This window comes from Pomacea canaliculata, linkage group LG9 (assembly GCF_003073045.1).
Source record: "Pomacea canaliculata isolate SZHN2017 linkage group LG9, ASM307304v1, whole genome shotgun sequence".
In the NCBI taxonomy this organism is placed as follows: Eukaryota; Metazoa; Mollusca; class Gastropoda; order Architaenioglossa; family Ampullariidae; genus Pomacea; species Pomacea canaliculata.
Window position 1 is genome coordinate 21,855,953 of NC_037598.1, and position 22,194 is coordinate 21,878,146.

Consider the following 22,194-nt stretch of genomic DNA (forward strand, 5'->3'; position numbering starts at 1 on the left):
GTGTTTTAGAATTCTCAAGAGAAGTGTGAGAGTTAGGACAGAGAATGTGTGGTTATGCGACAGAGACAGGAGAGAGGAAACGTGTTCGTTTTATGTGTAGGCATTGGTGTCAGTCAGGTGATGATATTAGGAGAGGCTAGTTAATTGTGACGAAGACAGCTTTAAGTATGATAAAAGCTTGATGATGACGACGACTACGACGACCATGATTGAGCCAACACACCAGCCACTAAGGCAGTGGTTCTTAACCTTGTTTGAGGTACCGAACCCACAAGTTTCATATGCATATTCACCGAACCCTTCTTTAGTGTCATCACGAATTGCGGGTGTGTCTTGACCTCCGTGGCGGAGGCTGCGCCGAGCCCCTGAGACCGACTCACCGAACCCCTAGGATTCGATCGAACCCCGGTTAAGAACCACTGCTGTAGATCATGGCCTGCACCTTCAGTCCCTTGAAAGCACACTTCTCTCCCTTTTGTCCTTTCCAGTTATAGTTCCGCAACCTTGTCGGTCAGGTGTCGCCGTAGGATTCTTTTCACACAATCTTTTGCATTCATTCTACCCACACAGGAGACGCTTTTAATCTGCAAATCATTAAAAGACAAGAAACATATCTGTCAAAAGTCTGCCACACATCATAAACAAGAAATAAATGAAAAATGACTTAATTGTTTCCAATCCTATCATTCAAGGGCAAAATTATAAACACTTCACAAAGCTGACATTTAATGTTTCCTCCCCCAATAACCATAAAGGTTATGAAACCCTTTGAAACTGGATTTAAAATTTGACTTATTGTGTTCCACACTATATATGTATGATAGATTTACAAGAACTGGCTGGTCTTTGATTATCAGTGAATGAATCACCATATCTTTTACTTTCTGTAGAATCAATTTCAATTCTGTGTCTTGCTTCAGAATGAGCCGGGCTAATGCTGCAACAGTATGAACATAGCACTGATAGAAAAAGTGGACAATTAATTTTTATAGGTGAATGAAGCCTATCAATGGTGGTTTGTGAGGCAGTAAGAACCTTGTATAACCAACACTATGTTCAACATGAGATTGTGAAAGGGAATTCACAACAAAATTAAATAAGCAAGAAAAAAGCAAGAAAAGTAACCCATAATATAAAATTGTCTGCATTACCTTCATTAGACACTCTCTGGGTACCGCCTTCTACTGCTGCAGTTGTGAGGTCTGTCCCCTCTTGTACTCCTTGCAGAGAGTCACTACGTTGGTCACTGGGGTGCTCACGTCGTGGTGCCAATATTCTGGTGGTTAGTACATTCACCTGTGGGCATACACGCTTGTTTGCCACTTGTGGTTGCAATGAGTCTGGCAATGGTCCTGCTGGCACTGCTGGATGTTAACTTATTTAATAGAGAATGTATTTCGTCCTTGTAAATTTTTTTGCGTAATATCATGGGAGAAGAAGCGGATGACCTTATGAACATTCATCATCTACCTCTATATGTCGTTTTTTTGCATTATTCAATATAGTTTACAATACACGTTTATTAATCCACAAGGGCAATTACAGGTACCCATATACTAGCAGTACACAGATTGATACATACATACGCACGTTGACTATAGCGAATAAGTTCTCTCTCTCCACACACACTCAGCAACAGTAGATACAGAAAGTGAACTGCATTAGGTCACCTCAAGCTTAGACACCATCACGGCCATTCTATCTGTATTATTCTTTCATCCTCTAAGAAATATGGGATATTCAATGTATATATATAAGATACACATTCACATACATTCCTATCTACGTATACAATATCCTCACTCGCATCCACCACTACCGCCCACAGCATACATTTACTAGTTGGTTTAAAACAGCTAAGACATTAAAAACCAATTTTCTGTATCACTCCCTCGTTCTTTCCGTCGTCCATCTCTTTAACACCCTTTAAAGTATATCTGCGTATGTAAACAAATAAATGAAAACATGTGCAAACAAAGGATAAACCTTTTGTTATGGGTTGTTTCTGCCCCCGCCCCCTCATTCTTACCGAAGTCACAGATTCATACACATACTCACACCCGTTTCTTTATATAGATATATGCATTTGTCTATAATCTCTTCTCTCTCTCTCTTACACACACTCTCTATTAAATCCTCGCTGTCTTCAGTAATAACTTAACAATACGAAGTAATCTCGGATTTGCTTATTACTTAAGAGTGGTAATTCCCTCTGCCTGGTTCCGGTGTTCTTGGAGCAGAAATTAACAAGAGCTACAATTAGATTGTTCCTGGTACCTAGGAGAGATTGTAGAACCAAGATAGAAAGAAAAAATGATGAGACTTTCAATGATATACTGAGTGAGAATGACAGTGCAATCAGTCACATTCTCTCCACATGCGCTACCGACACTCTTGTCTGTGCTTCTGGTCTTTATCGGCTTAATTACTGCTACTTCTTGCTTGCCGGCTGTCCCTCATACAACATTCATAAACTCCAGAAATTACAGAACTCTGCTGCACGTCTGGTGCTTAGAGCTAGGAAACGGGACCATTTCACTCCTCTCGATCCTTCGCTTCCTGCTCTGGCTACCCGTCCGTTCTCACATCCAGTACAAACTGTCCGTGCTATGCTTTAATTTCTTTGCTGGCTCCTGCCCTGACTATAGTTTTCTGAACAGCTCTTCCTTTAAGTCCCAGCCAGACCACTGCGCTCTTCTTCTGATGACCATATCCTATTTCTGTCACCAGAACAACAACATATGGTCACTTTTTTGTTTTAAAGATATTTTCAGAAAAACAATGGAACTCTCTTTCCCTTTCCACCTACCCACTATTGAATCCTTTAAATTTGCACTGAAAACGCACCTCTTCCGTGAACATTACTCCTGACAACCTTTCCCATAATGTTAGTCCTTTTCACACCCTTCCTTTTGTAATATAATGTTACTCCCATTAGCTTGTTCGCGTTTTCTATAGTTGGTCAGCCTGAGGAAGGGACAGGGGGGTCTGGTGTACCGGCCCGCGGCTTCAAGGCGGTCCGCCTTGGTCAGGTCTTTTTCTTTTAAGAAAGGTTAAGGCAGAACCCAGTTACACATGCAGAAATTGAGTTGTGAGATATTGAGATTCGAATTGTAAACATACATTATTACTGGGAAATATCGATTACACTGTCCCGGGGCCCGGGCTGGCTCTCGGCGGCCCTGATCCTTCCGTTCCTTCGTATGGTGTCCATATCTCGTTCTTGTCTCAATCGCGAAGAGCACGCTTCTTGCGAGTGTGAGCATGCCCTATACAAACCACGCAGTTATTGTTATTATATACTGAGTTGACCTGTTTCCATAAGAGGTGCAGGCGCTTGCCCTGTACGCATTAATTTATATTATTTGCCTAGTTTCAATCTGCGTGAAAACATGAATGGCTAAAAACACTAGCCTACATCCCTACACCAACTATTAAATATTACATTATTATATTAAGTATGCATTTTATAAATCGTAGTCATAAACATCAACACAAATGAAGGGACGGCACTCCATGAAACAGGAAACGTTTTTCTGCTGCTGTGCACATGCGCACTGACAGCATTACGCTGGTTACAGAGAAACAAGATGTCTGCGAGAGGGAGGCAAAGCGCGGATGTAAGCATCATTAGTTTAAAAACCGCACATTATATGAATCCGTTCTGTTGTTAATGATAATAACCTTCTGTTGTGATGTATATTATGTTTGTTTTGTCTAGCCTCTGGCGAAGAGAATACCAGAAAACCCCAAGTACAAACACGTACGTGCTACTGTTGATACAGGTAGGACTGAGAGCGTGTCAAACTTCGATTCAAATTGTTGTTAGAGTTATGTGGAATGGTATCGTGAAGTAGAAAGTATAAATGACACATTTTCAAACCAGGAATTAATTAACACCGATGGTTTCGTTTATCGTTTATACTCTTTTTTCCTTGTATCCAGTAGATCTTAATCGATAGCCACATGGTGTCTGCATGACGTCTTGACACCGCTAGTTACCATGCTACCTAGACAATTATTTTAAAATAATGAAAAATAGAGCAAAATAAAGTCTGATTTTATTGCCTCCTGATAAAATATGCAGTTACACAAGGCTTCTACAGTATGTCGATTTTTACTGACAATCCATTATTGCCTTTGCAATATGTTGATAATACTTATGAATTACACACATATGTAATACTTATATAACAATTATCGTTTACATTTTGCTTTTGAACATATAAAGCACAATAGTTTTTCTCTCAGTCAGCAACAAAACTGAGTTAAATTTGAAGTTCTGATTATCACATTGTGTGTATATTTATGTATATAAAACACCCATTTAATCCATTTATGTAGTATTATCAATGGTATCATCACCCCTTGTATGAGATTACAGGAGTACTTTTTATTAAGAAATAAAGTGGTTGCAGAGTTTTCTTGATCTTCTTTCCTACAGGTGCAAGTCTGACAAAATATATGTCTAAACTGGAAGAAATGAAAAGAGGTGAGTTTTCAGTTACAGAAATACATTTCAGACATTCATATAAGTTGTTGGGATGTGGTGTGAATTGTCTTCTGTCAACTATTTGTAAAATTTTGTTCTATTCAGTTTATATTATATTGTACTTAACTTCCTAGCATTACAGCATTTGCACATCTTGTTCTATTCCAAACATTGATGAAGTATTTATATTGGTAATTTTTCCTCCTTAGTTGAGACTATATGCTTTAGAAAAGTAGAACTTTCTTCTCACTCCCTCAAATATAGAATGGCAAATGTACCAGAGCTTGTAAGTGACAGAAGTAAAAGAATAGTAGTCACTCTTTGGAGACTAGGTTTGCTATGAATGTGTCATCCTGCTTGTAGTTTTGATACATTGACTGCAAGTTATGGTTTATACTATATGTGGATGCAATCCTTCTTGGGTATGCAGTACACAATCTACTACATACACTTTTTAATGTCATCATCTGATGATAACATTGCTTTCATAGAATACACATCAGAATTTATTCTAAGTTCTTGAACTATAAAAACAGCAACACAAGATTGAATAGTCATCGCTGGCCCTTTTTTTTTTTTTGTTCTTCTGTTCAATAACACATCTTCCCTCATTTTCCATTTTTGAACCTTTATGTTCTGTACTTTTTTTCTATATTAGATTACATTAAGCTCACTGCTCAAAAGGGAAATATGCTAAAACAAGTGTTTTTTATTATTGTCTTTATTATCATTGTTATTATTGTTTATAAGCACCTTATTCCACAATCAAAAAAGCCTGCTCAACACATTTCATATACACTTGTCTATGCAAACGTACAAAGTCACACAAGCAGTTACAAAGTCAGAGCTACACACGTGCACACACACACACACACACATCGTGCTTACACACACATGCTAGGTGAAGGAAGCCAGAGGACCAGAAGAAAGCCACTGATGGTCAACTCTGTGAACAGGTTTTATTTCTAGAGAGAAGCATGAGCTGAATCATGGATCCATGACACTGGATTATCACCAACATGATTACAATACTTTAGACACTGCGCCACAAACTGGAAGCAGCCCAAAATGATGTGATATAGATCAGGGGAGGTAAAAAATTGTCCCTTCAGCTTGGTGTCGGTTTTCTCATGGTTCTTGATTTAAGATTTATAGTTCTAATCAATGACTTCCTCTGGCTGTGAGTGTGCACTTGAAGTTACAAAATGATTTTTTCATGTTCAGCAGACTTGTTAACTGGAGGCCAAAACAATGAAAACATGTAAAAATCACTTTTATTTTTCATATTCCAAACTATTCCAACAGCCAACCATACTCTTTAGCCAATAATAATATTCCACTTAATCATCCAAGAAAGCATTATGTAAAGAGCATGACAGAGTTTTTGTGAGAATCGTGCAGACTACAAACAGGCTGCTACTGCCTCCTAGCATACCTGCACAAACTGAGGATGTCCTACATTAGTGAATGCCCTTATGGTACTGGGACAACCCCTGTAGACATGCCAAAGTTTTGATGACCAAGGGTATGCTCCTTGGCCAGAGGTAGCAGAGCTAAGGTAGAAACTCTTGAGACCTACAGCCTTTATCGCTGCTACTAGACTAATAGAGTTATGTATGGCAAGAATGGAATGCAGAAGAAGAAAGTCATGCAGTTATGTTCATGAGTTATGAGCCCACTCAGATCAAAGTGTTAATGAATTAATAATAAAAAAATATCTTTCTGTGGGATGTAATCTGATTGGCTTAATGCTACAAATTTTCTTCAGCAGTATGGATTTAGACTGCTGATTGCGGGATTAGGTTTCTCAGTGGAAATCTGCAGATTTTCAGTAGCCATATCTAAGATCTTTGCTACCCCAATGAAGGAAAAAGGCTGACTGAAGAAAAAGACTAATTGAAAAAGCATGAGAAACTAAAATAAGCAGGAGTGAGGAGTTGACAAACTACAGAAATACAGCTCCCCCCTAAAAAGTAAAACTTTTGAATTGGTTAGGACTTGTGACTGTTACTTGTAACAATCCTAAGAAGAAGTAGGGGACACGCCACTGGCATAAACACTGTGAAGTTTTACCAAGAAGCAGTGCTGTTTTATTTATTTATTTATTTATTTTTTGGTATGCACTTAACAGAAGGGTGAGATCATAGGCTCATCCTGATGAGAACAAACTAGAACATTTAGAAGGGAATAGCACTTTAGTGAGGCTTGGAAGTGTGAGGTTGGGAGAGAGGGGAGCAAGATACCATTCAAAAGAAAGCTGGAAGACTTTTTTTTTCCTTTGACAATAGAGTGAAAACTCTTGACAGTGACTTTAGGCAAGAAAATGTGATTGACAGTGATATAGGATTCAATGCTACAGAAAAAAGGCATTTTTCGGGTAGGAAGGCTACTGATGAGGATTTTGTTTGGGGTTAGGAATGTCTGTGAAAAATACCCTCTACTATGTGCATCAGGTGTATGAAGAGTATTAAACTGTCACTTTGAACTATGGGCTACATTTTAAAATAATACCAAAAGTGAATGCACCATTCATGTATACCTCACTTCTATTCATTGCTATTTCCAGACTCGGACATTGCCAAGGGAGATGAATGTCTAAGACTTCATCAGGCTGCTATTGTTATCTTGTTAAATTTGCCATTGCCTGCTCACTCAGTGTTGGTTACAGATGTGATGGTTCCATGGAGATACATGTAATATTATGAATACCCCTCCACACACACAACTCTCTCTCGCTTTCACGCACATATATCTATAGTAAGTAATGAGTTATTTGTATACAAGCACTCAGGTCTTTTTTTCTTTTTCTTACAGACCGTCCCTCCCCTAAAGTTTTCTAGCAAAACGAATTTATGAAGTAAGAAATACTCTGTAGAAGAACAAGAAGGTTTCGAGGAAAATACCTAAGACTTTTGGACACCTAACTGAATTGTTGACCAAAACAGGCTATCTGTTTGCTGGCTGACCCCTTTCTTTTTCCACTGGTCTGTGGACAATAGAAACTGGCGCGCTAAAGCTACAAAGCTTTCTCTTGTTGATAATACCAGGGAAGCCAGTACAGTGTACTCCTTTTGCGTGTTTTCTCTCGCTCTCTGTGCCTTTTTATACTTTGCATATTCACAGTTGTTCAGTCAGTAGCAGTTTTTGCAGTACTCTTTTCGTCTACTGGAGGCTCGTAGACGACCATGGTTAACACGTGCTTGTTTCTATTTTCATGAGGAAGTATCAGAAGCATTACATGTTGTTTATTTTGGAACATATATACCCTTACCGATGGCTCCAGGGGCGGTAGCTATGAAACGAGGTTAATTCTTTGGCCCGGGGCAACATGGAGACCTCTAGGAACCTCGTCTTCTTTCTAAAATTATTAAGCGCTCTCCAGACTCCGCAAATGTTGCTTTATCCCTGCAGCCTGAAATGCCCTGGGGGTAAAGAAACACAAAGCAGTGCCCACGGGGTCTGGACGCCGCTTTTTATAACTTCATTAACATTTTTCCCCGGGGTAATGACTTACTCTCGCTTCATAACTATGGGCCCAGAGGAAAATCAACGCAGAGCAAATTGTGGTCGCGATATTAAAGTCCCTACCTATTGCATCAAAACGTGCGGAACGCAGGAGCTGTGAACAACACTACTTGATGGTGTGAAATAAGTTGGACTCGAATGTTTATTCCTGAAGACCTCACGGAATCAAGTCGAACGCAGCACCTCCCGCAGTAATTGACTAGAGGGAGGGCGTTCGGAGAGTCTGGGTCGAAAACAGTCTGCTCGCATAGATGCTTTGGTTACTCAAATTACATTTATTTCAGTATTTCATACATTTAGTTTAATGGAGTATAAAAACGTTAGTCTTTCGTCAATGAGAAGTACGCGTTACTAAATGTATTATGGAGAATGAAAAGTGAAGATTGTATAGGTGAAATTATTAAGTCTGTTTCTCACACGAAAGCACCACTGACCCCTCTAAAAATAGTTGTACATGACAAAGACTGTTTGTTGCCGTTTTGTTAGTTCAGGACTATCAGTATGGGTGCTGATTGTGGCGATTATCAAGCGTTCGAACTGCCATTGCCCCCCACCACTCCTCTAGAGAGGGAGGTGTGTGGGGAAGGGGGAGACCTAGCCTAAGGATTATATGTTTACTACTTTGGGTTGTTCTGTGACCATTTCAAAGGCTGGACTAGCAGGAGTGGAAGTTGGGGGCGGCTTATGAGCAGACGATAGACTGCCCACCGAAATAATATAGAAACGACACACGGAGACAGTTTCCGACTCGGCGGTGCGCAGCGCCTGAGACGAGACTTACAAGGGGACACACGTAAAGGTCAGGAATCGACAGTCAACAAGGGACTGAGCAAGGATTTCTGGGTGCACTGCGGTGGCAGTAGGTGTGGCCGGCGTCATGGCAGGCTCTGTGACACATCTGAGGCGCCGACGCTAGCCCACCCAACAGATTCTTAAGGGCTTTGCGGTTTGGGGTCTCTCCCACCGACCCAGCGACCATGTGTTGATGCCGCATCCTCCGCGGCCTCAGCCACAGCCCCACGTCCTGAGTCACCTCCTGCTTCGTCAAGATATGGTAGATGCTCATCATCCATCCACACCCACACGGTGATCTCTCCTCTTCCATGCCTCGGTGCGTTGAGATCGATTCTGTAGTCTGCAGGCTTCCGCTTTCTTGTCGGTGTGTGGTCATGATCCTTTTATAGTGGTCCCGACTCGCGCCATGCCGAAAAAGTGCGGAGGTCCAGATCACAACTGGAGTTGATAGCCCGGAAGATCCTCGCGGCCCAAGCGTCCAGCCGACACGGTCACTGATGACATCTCGCCTCGCTAGAGACTGATAGATGTGTCATCCAGTGCCACACTCCGCGGTTTTAGCCAAACTTCTGCTTGCAGTAGTGTGAGTGTGTTGTTTTGTTTGTTTTATGCGCCAGATATAATTTTTAACTTTTCAGTCCTTCTTTCTTTGTGACTATTTTTTTCTTCTTTATGCGTTCATTTATCTTATCTTGTTTTGGTTTGAGTAGTTCCTCTCTTGGTAATGACATCTTCTTTTCTCTCGTAAATGAATAGTATTGTGTCACATGACGTGCACGGCCCATGTCTTCTACAAACGAAATTCCACAGAGTCTCTTTCTCTGCATCGTATAGAAACCATAAACAACCTTGTGATTGGTGCATAGAACTAGGACTGATTTACAAGTCTACCATAAGTTACCAAATTATGTGATTTCAACGGGTTTGATGTTGATAAATGATTCTCTCCTCTTCTCTCGTTTGGGTGTATTAATTAAAAACTGGTCTGCATTGTCTTAACTAATAAGTTTCACACAGCGTGTTCCTCACCGTTTAATTGTATACAACCAATATAAAACCTTATAACCAGATTCTCGATACCGAGCGGATATGTCATCGTATCTTAGAGATATATAGTTATTACAGCTACAAGTTCCTAGACAAACGCTTCACGAGTTTTCTTTGGTTCAGGGGTAAATATACTTAAAGCACATTTTTTTTTTCGCTTTCGTATTCATACATTTATAGATAAATATAATTAGCAATTTTTCCAGTTTCAATACACCGTATCTTAGGAACACTGATTTTCTCAGTCTATAAGTTATTACAACATGAGTTGTGTATTTCGTAAACTTGTCATAGCAACTACAGTAGATATACTACACTTGTGCAAACTAATTATTCGCTGTTAATCACTGCCGACGCTCAGTTAAAAAATGATAGACACACACACAACGCCTACCCACAATAATCGCATTCACGATGTACCAAAAACTGTAACTAATAAAAAAAAAAAAGTCCCCACACTTTCGGCTGCAACATGAGGGATGGATTTTTAAAATGCCATTTTAACTTATAGATGATGAGGCTTCTCGTAACGAGAATTACGCTATGTCCCCGCTGCACGTCCATTAGACCCCAGCTAGAGCCGCTCTCTGGCCTGGCTGCGCTTGTTGGTTTTTCCAGTCCCGTTGCCCTCCTTCTCCTCCTCCTCCCCCGCTCTCCGCCGCATTGCGTCAGGGTGCCACACCGATCTCTGCACCTACTATTGCTTGTCAATCAGACAGGCCATATTATCGCCGCTCTGACAGACAAATGGCGCGGCGGTCACTCAAGCCCTGCGATACGATTATTGACTTGGTGATTTTCGACCCACTCACAGCCAATTCTCAACGGCAGTTGTGCGTGAGCGGCGTTCTTTAGCTTGAAGGAGGTGAAAATCTGCTTTTTTTCATAGGCAAAAAAAACCCAAAAAAGTATTTGAGAGGCTTCCTGTAATTTTTTTTTTTTAGGTGGGTTGGTGGTGGTGGACTGTTCCTGAAAATCAGTGTTAGCTCACATATAATTTTCCTTTCCCAGACTGTGTGCGTGAATGTAAGTTTATGTGAATGTGCATGCATGCATGTGAATGTGTGCATGTGCTGCATGGGCTCACATAAATTTTTTTATCATTCTTTTGCAAGTGTGAAAAGACATATATAGTAGTAATCTGTTTTGTGCTCACATTGCACCTTGTGTGCCAGTCAGAATGATACATATGAAAGGAGAGTTATTAAAGGATTGGATTGGAAAGATAACTATAAGAGATACCAGAAGAAGGCCTTTACGTGTGTGTGTGTGTGTGTGTAACTCCGCAGGATTTGTCCATTTCGCTATCTAGACTGCTATATTTATTTATATACAGACAAAAATTTTTTAAGATTTAAAAAATATCTAATCTCCTTTCCAGGTTACAACATGGTGACTTAGAACACCCAGTTTACTTTGATATGTTCTTTGTGGTGAATTTGCTTAGTCCTGGAGGTACAAAATTACCCATAAATAAAATCCACAAGCTAGAGGACTTTTTTTCTTTTTCTTCTTAGGACACCTCTCCTCTCACAACAGAGTGGAATGGAGAGAAAATATGAATTTTCTAACAAGCTTTTTCACAGAAATTTAATATTACAAGGGCTGTTCTTAAAATCCTAATGCTAATAATATTTCATTTTATTCAATGTCCAAAAAGTAGTAAGTACTTGAAGAATATTGCATGGAGTAAACTGGCAACATGTGAAAGCAGAAGCTTGTATCTGTACAAATAAGGAAAGAAAACAAAGCAGTATCAAGAACACAGATACAAAACAATGATCGTAGTTTATATACGCATAATTTGAGGTGACAAAGATATGCTGAGGGTAACAACATTGAAAAAGAGCTTTTTGGGCAATGCTGATATATAATTTGAAACATTTTGTTTTCTTCCAGACTACAAGTTCAGAAAAGATGAGATATTTAAGAGAATGAAAGTCACAACTTTTGTGCAGCTGGTGAGTTGTTCAAACATATTTGCATGTGTATTGAAGCATAAGCATATAAATTTACAAAATTCAAGTCCCAATAATGTGTATTTGTATAGTTTAACAGTATGTGTTCTAATCTATGTATAGAAACTTAATTTTGCACATGTCTTTTATGCATGCTGTTTGCCTAGGTTTTAAGGAAGGCAATAAATTGCTGTTACTATAATTATAACCTACCATGTGGCTGTTAGAAGGAATATGTGTGCACAAATGAACTGATATTAAGTACGTAAGAAAAAATTTTGGTGTGCCTTAAATATGGTTCTTTAAAAATTGATTTTTCAGGCGAAGTGTTTTTTAAAGAAAAAGATGTATAGAATATTTTATTTGACTACTGATTATTACAAGCAGAGTTTTTCAATCTCACAGGTCATACAGGTTGCTGATTATGATTCTCAAGCAGATATGCGCAGTATGTATGGATTGTGTCACTTGCATAAAATAGTGTGGAATGTCTAGCAACAAGAAATTGTGGTTTTGCATTAAAAGCAGGAATTTTAGATGCTTTGTTGGAAGTTTAGTGATATTTTATTTATTTAAATAAAGTAGAGAAATACAGTGTTTTCACTATACTTTGTTAATATTTTATTAGGATAGCCAGTTGTCTCTGTCACTGGGTAGCATGTATGCATGTGTGTCTATGGATTCTGAGTTTTATTTTACCCTGTATTTATCCAGATGGATCAGGGGAAGACACTGACAGGCCAGACACAGCTGATTTGGAGGTTAGGAAAATCCAGGATGGTAATGAGGCTGAAGATATGGCATATGGTGACATATCACAGAGAGACACTGATCGTTCACGCCTTGAACAGTGAGTCTGGTGCTTATCATGTTGAATGTGTATTGTAAACTGGGTTAAATAATTAATGCTTTTGACTCATTCTTGACAGTGTTGAGAAATAGATTTCAAAGAATGATTCTGTTTTCGAGTGCAGCCGTTTCCTTTTTTTAGAATGGTCAGTAGCTCTTGAAGAAAAAAAATGAAAATGTAAGCCCAGCCATGGATCGGGTGTAGACCACTGCAACTGGCATTTCAGTGTTAGGATTGAGTTTTTTGTATATAGATGTTCATATAAAGTTTAGTTGAATTTACAAATGAAAAGTACAAAATAAGTTCTCTTCATTTGTGGATAAAATTGACTCCTGAGATACAGAGGGTGATATTTCTTTCTTTTGTTCTTAACACAGCAGCAATTTCTAGGTGAGCAGCATCTTGTTGGTAATTGCTGTAGTTTATTTCTTTGGACCTCTTCAATTTCAGATACAAACTTGTGACCCACATTCACTTTATTACGTTTTAAGAGCAAACAATAATGATCAAAACTGAGAAAGTTATTTTTCTCTAATCAACACATCATTAAAAAAATCTTTGATATGCTTACTCTTTTTCTTGTAGCATCTTGCTTCTTCACGTGTTTCTTCAGCGGTATCTTCAGGGTTAGTGTCTGCCAAATTTGACATCTTTTTACCTATCTTTTCAGAGTGATTCGAGGTGTGGGAGAAGTGGATCTGAACAGTGAAAAACATGATGTCATTCAACCTATGATCAGCCCTAGCAGCTGTCCCTACTTGCTACTAGATATCAGAGACCAAGATGCTTACAATGAGTGCCACATCATAACAGGTAATGTCTCTAAATCCTTCCACCAGAATGAGGAGCAGAATGATTAATAATAAATTAAGAATAACCACATTTTTCTTGCTTGTAATTATCATTATATGGGTATAGCGAAGAGCATAGTGGTTGGAGCGCTGGTGTCTGAACTGATAGGCATGCTAGATACCCAAGTGCGTGTAGTGCAGAAAACTTACCCCAGTTGACCCAGGTGGCAGAAATTGGTACCTGACTCCATGGAGGGTTGGGGAAAGTAAGGCAGCAAGGAAGAGGAGATGGCACCACCTTAGTTAAAGTGTCCCTGAGAAAAGTGAGATCTTTAACACCTCACTTCACCTCTCCCCACCCAATGACAAGGTTAGGGGACAACCTTTACCTTTATCATCAAATGGAACTGCATGGATACCAATATTTCTGATACTGATGATACTTGTGTATTCAGATTTGAAAGATGGAGGAATCTTTATCAGTTAGACTTGGATTACAGAATTTTGAATCTGTGATAACTAATGCTTTTTTTTTTATTCCTGTCTCAGCTAAGAGTTACCCCATCGCCATGCTCTCTCGGTCTGTCAACTATGAGACTAAGGACATGCTCCAGTTTGTATCCTTGTGTCCGAGTTTTACTTAAAAAATGTTGCTTTTTGTATTAAATTTGTGGATAAAACTGTGTGCATCTTCTGTATGAAAGATAAGGATTCACCAATTGATCAACAAGTGAAGCCCATTGCGTGAAATTTTGTGTTGCATGGATAAGGCAACACTATTTTCTGGCCAAATCTGTGGCAGTGTTCCTTCTAAGATGTGCATATTTTCGTCATTACCACTACCCACAACCAACCTAACAAGAAAAAAAAATGATTACAGTAGGATTAAGGGTATAAGCTTCTATTACCTGTTTTCTTATTAATTCACTTGACCATACCTTGGAAAAGTATTTCATTTGCATTTTGGATTCGTTTTTAATTTGGGATTTTATCTGAGGTAGTAAAGTGTGAGTAAATGCTGTAGAATATTTTCTTAATATAAAGAATGACAGTAAAACCTTATTAAGACCTTCCATATTGCGACCCCCCCCCTCCCTCTTAAATATGACCCAGTAACTTTTCACAGATGTATTTCACTATGTAAATGTATTTTCATATTCCGTGACCTAAAAAATGCCCCCAGGGTTTACAACCTGAACTTTGTGCTTTATTACAACTTTTTTCGCAGAAGTTGTAGGTTGAAAAACATCACTTACAATTTAAAATTAAAAACTGCTTGTGGTCAATCGTTGGCCTTATTTTATGATTTTTTTGCAGAAGTAACGTAAAATAACTTAAGTACATTTTGAAAGAGATTGCTTGCCTATTAGATCATTGGTCATTTTGACTCCAAACCAAGACCTGTAAGTGTAGGCTATATACTGCACCAGAAGAATCTCCTATTGTGGAGCCCACCTCAGGTGACTTTGAATTTATGTTTTTGAATAGGGAGGTAAAGTACCATTAAATTTGTGTGTTTAGTCTCAATGTTAACAAACTTATTCAGTCATAATTTCAAAGAAGTATTGCCTTCATTCTAAATAGTAATAAACTTTTAGTATCAGTTGCTTCCTTGACGTGGACCCCAGAAAAACCAACCAGGGAAAATTATTGTGATCTATGATGAAGATGAAAAAATCTCTCACAGAGCAGCAACTACTCTAGTGCAGCGTGGTTACGATAACTTGTTTATGTTGTCTGGAGGTAAGTCCTTCACTGAAAGGAATTTATGGCCATAATGTTGAATTTGCTATACTCTAACAACTTCCTCAAGTGTTCTTATGCAAAGTTTCCTGCATAAGACTGTCCAACATTTTAGTTTGCTGCTGAATTTGGCTAAAACCCATGGAGCTTACTATGCTAACATTAAGCATTTATTTCAAAGTGCATTTATGGACATTGATTATTTTGACCGAAAATATGTGGCCCTGTGAGAAAAATGTGTTAAAGCGAGTACACAAACTAGTCCATTAAATTACATCTGTCTCATCAGCTTTTAAGCTAATTTATGGTGTTTTCTCTCATGACGTTTAGTACCTATATCATTCACAGGTAGCTGACTGCAAAGAGTTTCTAAAAATTGTTGTACTAATGACGTTGGTTTAGCAGCCTTATTTACTCTTAATCCATACTTGGCTTAAAAAATAACAACTTCACGGCATTAGCATTGCAAGGAATTCGACAATGGGTATAAAGTGTAAACTTCTGTGGTAAGTCCATGCAGTACTAAATATATTGGCTTTGATTGTCCCATTTGTATAGGACTGAAGGTTGCCTGTAGGCTATTTCCGGAGGGGTTGATCACTGGTACAGTGCCTACTAGCCTCCTTGACAGTATACCCAACAACAAGCCCAAGATGCAGTCTCAGTCCCCTGTTCCCCGGGTGCCTGCTGATAAGACAGACTTCACACAAGAGGATCTGGACAAATTATCGATCTACACTGACATGGCGCTTTGTGATAACAGTAGTGCAAGTGAGTAGTTGTGTCCACATAAGTTGCATCTAACGATTCTAAGTAGTCATGTACACACATAAAAATTGTGCCAGTATGCGGGAAATCTGCTAACACAAATGAGTCGTCATGTACAGATATGTAGTATGTTCAGGATGTGTGTTGTTTATTACCAATGTTTTAACTAAGGGAAACAATCCACAGCACCAGAAAAGCTATTTTGACTGTTCATTTTATTTTTTTGTCTATGGATTTTTTAAAATTTTATTTAGCTTGTTTCCTAACTAGAAAAAAATCTTTTTCTTTTCCCAGGTCGGCTGTCTCAAAAGGTACCACGAGGAGCCCGAACATCCAGTGCATCCACAGTGTTGTCATCCATCAAGCTCCAGCATGTCAGGCCGTCCTGCTTTCAAACCTTAAAGTCATATGTACACCAAAGCCTTGACATGGCAAAAATAAGCGAGTGAATATTGTTGGGCTGATCTGCATGCAGCACTGGTCCTGCAGAGATGAGTGCCATTCAGTCGTGCAGTAGTAATGTCACACATTAAGACTCTGAGGAGCCTGCAGCACGTCTGACTGGATGTGGTTCCTGTGGACAAGGATGCTTACTGTCGTATACCTTGGTGTGGACTTGGCACTGAACATGCAGTGATGCAGATGACAGTTTATTTATTACAAAGTCCACTGTTAGTGGCAGAAAGATTTAATGCATTGACCTTGTACCTTTGGTTTGTTGTTAGCAGGGTTTGACTACCACAAGGGGGAAACTTCTACTAAAACAGAGAGTGAATAAAACTAATGGGATTAAGAAAAATATTTTAATTCTCATTCCTATATCCATCTGCCACATTTTGCACCCTTCCAGGTATAACATTTCAAACTTTACATTAAAAGATGATTCCATATGTATGTTTGTATAGGATAAATGGACTTAATTTTTTTGTCCACTGAAATGTATGCTAGTGGAATACAAGTGATGGGAATATGATGCTCAAGACAGCTATTCTTATTTCATGCATGGCATTTTTGAATGTGGAATACATAACTTATTTTATATTTGTATTTTCTTATTATACACAATAATAATTAAAGAAGTAATTTTTGCTAGAAAGAAAAAGATTTTTACTGTTTGCTATAACTGTAATACCCTTCAAGCAAGTTCCCCATATCTGATTTGTGCTTTATAATAGGCACATTTTTTTTTTTTAAAACAGGTCTGTGATCATTATTATCCGTCCGCATATAAAGCTGTTTGAGATGGTACAGAAAGTGTTTTGCCAGTGTGCTACACCATCAACAGTTTTCAGTGCCTCATCAGAGTAGTATTTCTTGACCTCCCAAAAGTTGAATTGGAGCAAATCAGGAATTCTTGGGAGTTAGCTGTGGGCATTTTGTGGGGGTAACCTTGTTTTATATTCTAACCCAAAAGTTGCAAATGCATTCCCACGAACTCCTTTTTTCCAGAAAGCGAAGATCTTTTCTAAATTACAGGGGTACCCTGGATTTGTGCCAAAAGGCTGTCTCTAAAGGATAATTTATTGATGGAGGAGCACATTTCCTAGGACCTACAGTGTCAAGATGCTGTGATAAAACTACCAAAAGTATAGTATTTACCAACAGCACTTGACCTTTACATAGTACTCCACAATATGCAACACTTATGACAAGGATTCAAGACTCTGTAAATACAACCAGCTTTTGTGTGTTTTTAAGATATTCTAATAAGACATTGTTAGTTTGGTGGAGGTGTAGATCATCTTTTGAGAGTGCATATTTGCTATCTTGTATCTTTATGGCTTTCCATTTTTACGTACTCTGCCATTTCCCATCTTAGTTTCACCTGCAATGATGTATTTCACAAATTAAAAAAAATGTGCTGCCTACAGCTTTCTTTTGGAAGGTAATTTTAATGTTTGTATCAAAGTATTTGGTTGTACTGTCATGAGATTTTGTTTATGTGCATGCTGATTTATTTATACAATATTAAATTATTTTATCAATTTCTTTGAACAGTACACTGTTCAGAGATATTTTAAAAAAATAGTACAAAAGTGATGACTGAAGAGTGAAAGATGTTTTTGAGATATTTTGCCTGTATAGAATTTTGCTTGCAGAGCATGACAGAAGACTTGAATTCAATCATTTGTAGTTCTATTATTGAATCACAACTAATTACTAATAGTCAAATGATTTGATTAAAAATTCTTTCGAAGAATGCAAAATGTTGGATCTTTGTGTTCCCTAATTTTCTTCATCATGTAACAGGATACACAAAACTGGTTGATGGAAGTGAGCAAGTTATCATACAAAGTTATGCAATCCTCCTTAGGGGTTTAGGCAATTGTGCACGTCTACCGTTACCGTTCCGGAGGACGGTGTAACTACTCGAAATCGATATAAATAAAAAAAATGTATAGTATACAGGTACTGTTTCATTTACTTTCTCTGTGCTTTGAGCATTTCTCAACTCGGTTTGTTCGAGTTCCAAAATCGAATTGCGAATCTCGAGGTATCTGGTATGCTTTGAGTTGTTAATGTGTAAAAAAACCTCTTTTTATTTTGAGTCACTGTTGTTTATATCGTGTCAGTTTTAAGACCATTAAAAAAAAAACTTAAATAAAGTATGGAGAGGAACATTAGTGCTTTTATAAAAATAGAAAAAAAAATCGCACACCACAGCATCAAGTTTTATGCTGGACTAAAGAGGACATAAAGATGCTTGGTTTTTTAAGTTGACAGTGCACTGTCAATACTATATGCAATCAGCTTTTGTTGATGACCTTTAAAAGACCTACAAAACTATGCATGCTAATTCAACACTTTCCTCAAATCACAGATGTCCCAAGCATCAACCACTCTGACAAAATATGACCTGCAGAGTACAGTTTGTGTCGTTTGTATTGTAACAAAATCACAAAAAAATAACAGTTCATGCTCACTGATTACAACAATGCATTATTAAGGTAGAACAAATCAAAACCGATAGTTACAAAATAACAAAAAGGATCTCGATATTTTTCAATGTTTGTTGATACAATAAGGCATGAAAGAAAAACATAGGATTGCAGATTTTTTTAAGGGACATATTTCAACATCATTTAATAAAACATGGACAATATTCTTCAAAAGGAGTGTACAATCACATAAATGTGAGAATAAATAACAAGTGTACATTTGTTTACAATTATTGTGACATATCTTAACCCTATAGGCAAATTTGCTGTGCTTCACATTACCCATGAGAACAGCCATCGAGTATAAATCATAGTTGAAAAACAGAAAAAAAAACAAACAAACAAAAAAACAGCATGAAAAGGATAGCACGTCATGATGATTCAGAGTCTACATTAGTGTACCGAGTGATTCAGAGAACAAATCTCAGATGACCCAAGTGGTAATGCATTAATGTCCCAATGGTAAAGCACATGGTGCACGTGTGAACACACACAGATTACACATGCAGATGCTGCATCAGCCCAAAAACAAGAGATGAAAGGGTTGACACACAGATCCACAATCTAAAGCACTGGTGAAAGAAAGGGTGTGGAGAGCACCTAGAGGTGAGAGAGCAGCGAACTGCAGTGAAGATGGCGCAATTACCACTAAGAGGTCATTAGTTAATGAAGAAGAAAGGACAGATTATCATTAAATTACAGAGAAGCACTTTAAAATAACTTGCTAGGAAGCGCACTTCAGTGTTAAAAAAGAAAATGAAATGTTAAAGGCAACAGTTCAATCTCTTCAAAAGCAAGCATAGAAGTGACTATGTAAATTTTATCTCAATATGCTTTTATTCTTAAGTTAAAATTGTAAAAAACAATTACGCTTTATATAATAATGTTTTTTGTGCACTTACAGTATTTTTTCCTGGTTCGATCAGGTGGTAGACATGACGTATGTAAAAAAAGTATTTTCTACAAACAAAGTTTAATTAGAGTTTAGACCAGCAACTGTGAACTGGTCAAGTTGCCACCGATCTAGCTAATTACAGGACAGGATGGTCAAGGTAGGGCCATAAATCTGACCAATGACACGGGACATGCTGGCCTAAACACAAGGCAGCAGGGTCGAATAGTTTTAGTAGCTGTGAACTTGCATCGATCCAAGCTCACAGGACTCAGCCTCTGACAATGTGAGAAACATCACTTTCCGAGTTTGCATGCTGACGAGTGGAGGTCCATCTCGAGATGTAAGAAAGTTGTTTGCTGGACTTAGTATATATATACTGTATTGGAAGTTTATGCCAGTGTGAAGTTTATAGTATTAATGTAAGCAAATAAGTGATTTGTGAACATTGGATTTTGAACTGTGAATATCAGATTACATACGGCAAATATTGGATTGTTAACGATGAACATTTATGAGGCGAATGACATCGAGGAGAGATAAGTTTTAAGATTACATTTGGAGCTAACTGTAAACCATTTCTGTATATATGTACTGTTTTATTAAATTCTTTTCATTCATATATATATATTGATCTATTTTTCTGATTTGGTGATTGGACATGCAGTGACTGTGTTGAAATTAGGTGTGGTCAAATGCTTGTCAAAAAGTTATCCATTGCGTGACAGAGCACTCAACCGTTACAGCTGGCCAGCCTGCCAAACCTTTACAACTGATGAGCCTGACATTGAGCATTGATTAATTAATTTTAATTCATCTGATTGGAATCATGGAATTTTCTTGATTTTTTGTGCATTTGTATTTGTGCTCAAATTTTTTTTTAAAGTGTGTTAAGTATCTAGAATTTATAAGTAGAATTTGCATTTTGTTTTGACACACTGCACCAGAGCCATGTGCAACACAGAAGTATGGGATGAAACGCCCCAGACAGTCGAATCCTCACAGCCGACTCTATACCCAGGCGGGGAGCATTCTTTCTGTGAACCCATATAAGAGTTCAAACATAAAGGGGAATGATGGGATATACAGGAAAAGCCCTTGCCACCTATATTCATGACGAACTGACAGCATTTAAACGCAAGAAACATGAGTTCAAAATTAGACAGCTGGAAGTAGCATCCCAGGAAAGAATGAGACAAGTGGAGTCAGGCGACAGGCTAGCGTTAGAAAGAATGAAGCTAGAATCGCAGGAACACCTTGAAAGAGACAAGAGTTAGGAACAAGATAAATTTGATGATATAGAGTCCTATCTTCGCTGGTTTGAGTCATGCGCGGCTATGAATAAGTGGGATGCGGATGAGCTCCCTTGCAATCTATCAGCGCTCCTCGAAGGTTAGGCTCTCACATATTTTCAAGAAATAACTGAGGAAGATGTGTGTTCCTTTCCTAAAGTAAAGAAAGGCCTCCTTATTCATTTTCATTACGGAGGAAGGTTTCCATCAGCAGTTCCAAGCCACTCAGCCAGAGCGAGAGGAAACCATGGCCGTGTTTTTTTTTTTTTTTAGAATCTGACGATATTTCTCCAGATGGCTAGAATTGGCAGAAGTAAAAAATGACTTAAATCGCTTTGCTTTAAAAGAAGCCAGACTTCTGCATGCGGTGAATCATGTGAGGTTTCTTTTCATTGAAATAACTATTTCTAGACTGTGACTATATCTTGCACTGATGCATAACATAGCATAACATAAAGTCCACCCCTACTGAGCAAATAGGAAAAAAAACCCCTTTTCTTGTCCAGTGGGGTAGTTGACAGTGTATTTTGTACACACTGCTTCAGGAAGCACTTGATAAAATACAAAAAAACTGGACTTGCAGTTTCGTCTTTTTTGTATATCTGTGTTATCCCCTGTGTCTACTGTTTGATCTGTGCTTCTGTTACCGACCCGACCTCCTCACGTCGTTGACCAGAGACTGCACGATCGCGAACTCCACCAGGCACAGGGAAGGGGCGGTCTTGCAGAATGTAAAGAAGTCGCAAGATGTCACCTCTCCGAAACAGAAAGACGAGGAGTAATATTTCCGCAGTCTTCTTACATTTGTTACTATTTGCTTCGGTAGGTGCATCTTGATTCTTAGGTTAGGTGTTGTTATTATAAGTGGTGGCCCAGTCGCTGCGGCAGCAATTCCGTCCTGCCAACCACAACGGGCTATTTCAGTCCGACTGGCAGACGAATGTTCTATTTTCACAGCAGAACTTCATGCCACCTTGCTTGCCTTGCAGCATGCTCACCGCTCTTTGGAACACAACTTTTTGATTATTTCAGACTTTCTGCACTTCAAGCCCTCATTTCAAATGATTCTGACCACCCCCTTGTGGTCCAGATTCATAAAATT

General features: G+C 38.5%; 1 protein-coding gene across 1 annotated transcript; it reads left to right on the forward strand.

The window, feature by feature from the left end:
- Nucleotides 1–3,564: 3,564 nt before the first annotated feature.
- Nucleotides 3,565–18,043, forward strand: LOC112571704 (centrosomal protein of 41 kDa-like). Its single transcript, XM_025250923.1, has 11 exons — nucleotides 3,565–3,620; nucleotides 3,722–3,785; nucleotides 4,445–4,492; nucleotides 11,759–11,820; nucleotides 12,223–12,265; nucleotides 12,532–12,667; nucleotides 13,338–13,480; nucleotides 14,008–14,075; nucleotides 15,087–15,201; nucleotides 15,760–15,972; nucleotides 16,264–18,043. The coding sequence occupies exons 1-11, from the start codon at nucleotides 3,591–3,593 to the stop codon at nucleotides 16,416–16,418; spliced, it is 1,077 nt and encodes a 358-aa protein (XP_025106708.1). The 5' UTR covers nucleotides 3,565–3,590; the 3' UTR covers nucleotides 16,419–18,043.
- The last annotated feature ends 4,151 nt before the right edge of the window (nucleotides 18,044–22,194 follow it).

Excerpts from the sequence above, each read along its gene's own strand:
- LOC112571704 (XM_025250923.1), top strand. The coding sequence starts at position 3,591 with ATGTCTGCGAGAGGGAGGCAAAGCGCGGAT. Across the intron at positions 14,076-15,086 it reads CTAAGGACATGCTCCAGTTT|AAAAACCAACCAGGGAAAAT; the intron begins GTATCCTTGTGT and ends CGTGGACCCCAG. Across the intron at positions 15,202-15,759 it reads CTTGTTTATGTTGTCTGGAG|GACTGAAGGTTGCCTGTAGG; the intron begins GTAAGTCCTTCA and ends CCATTTGTATAG.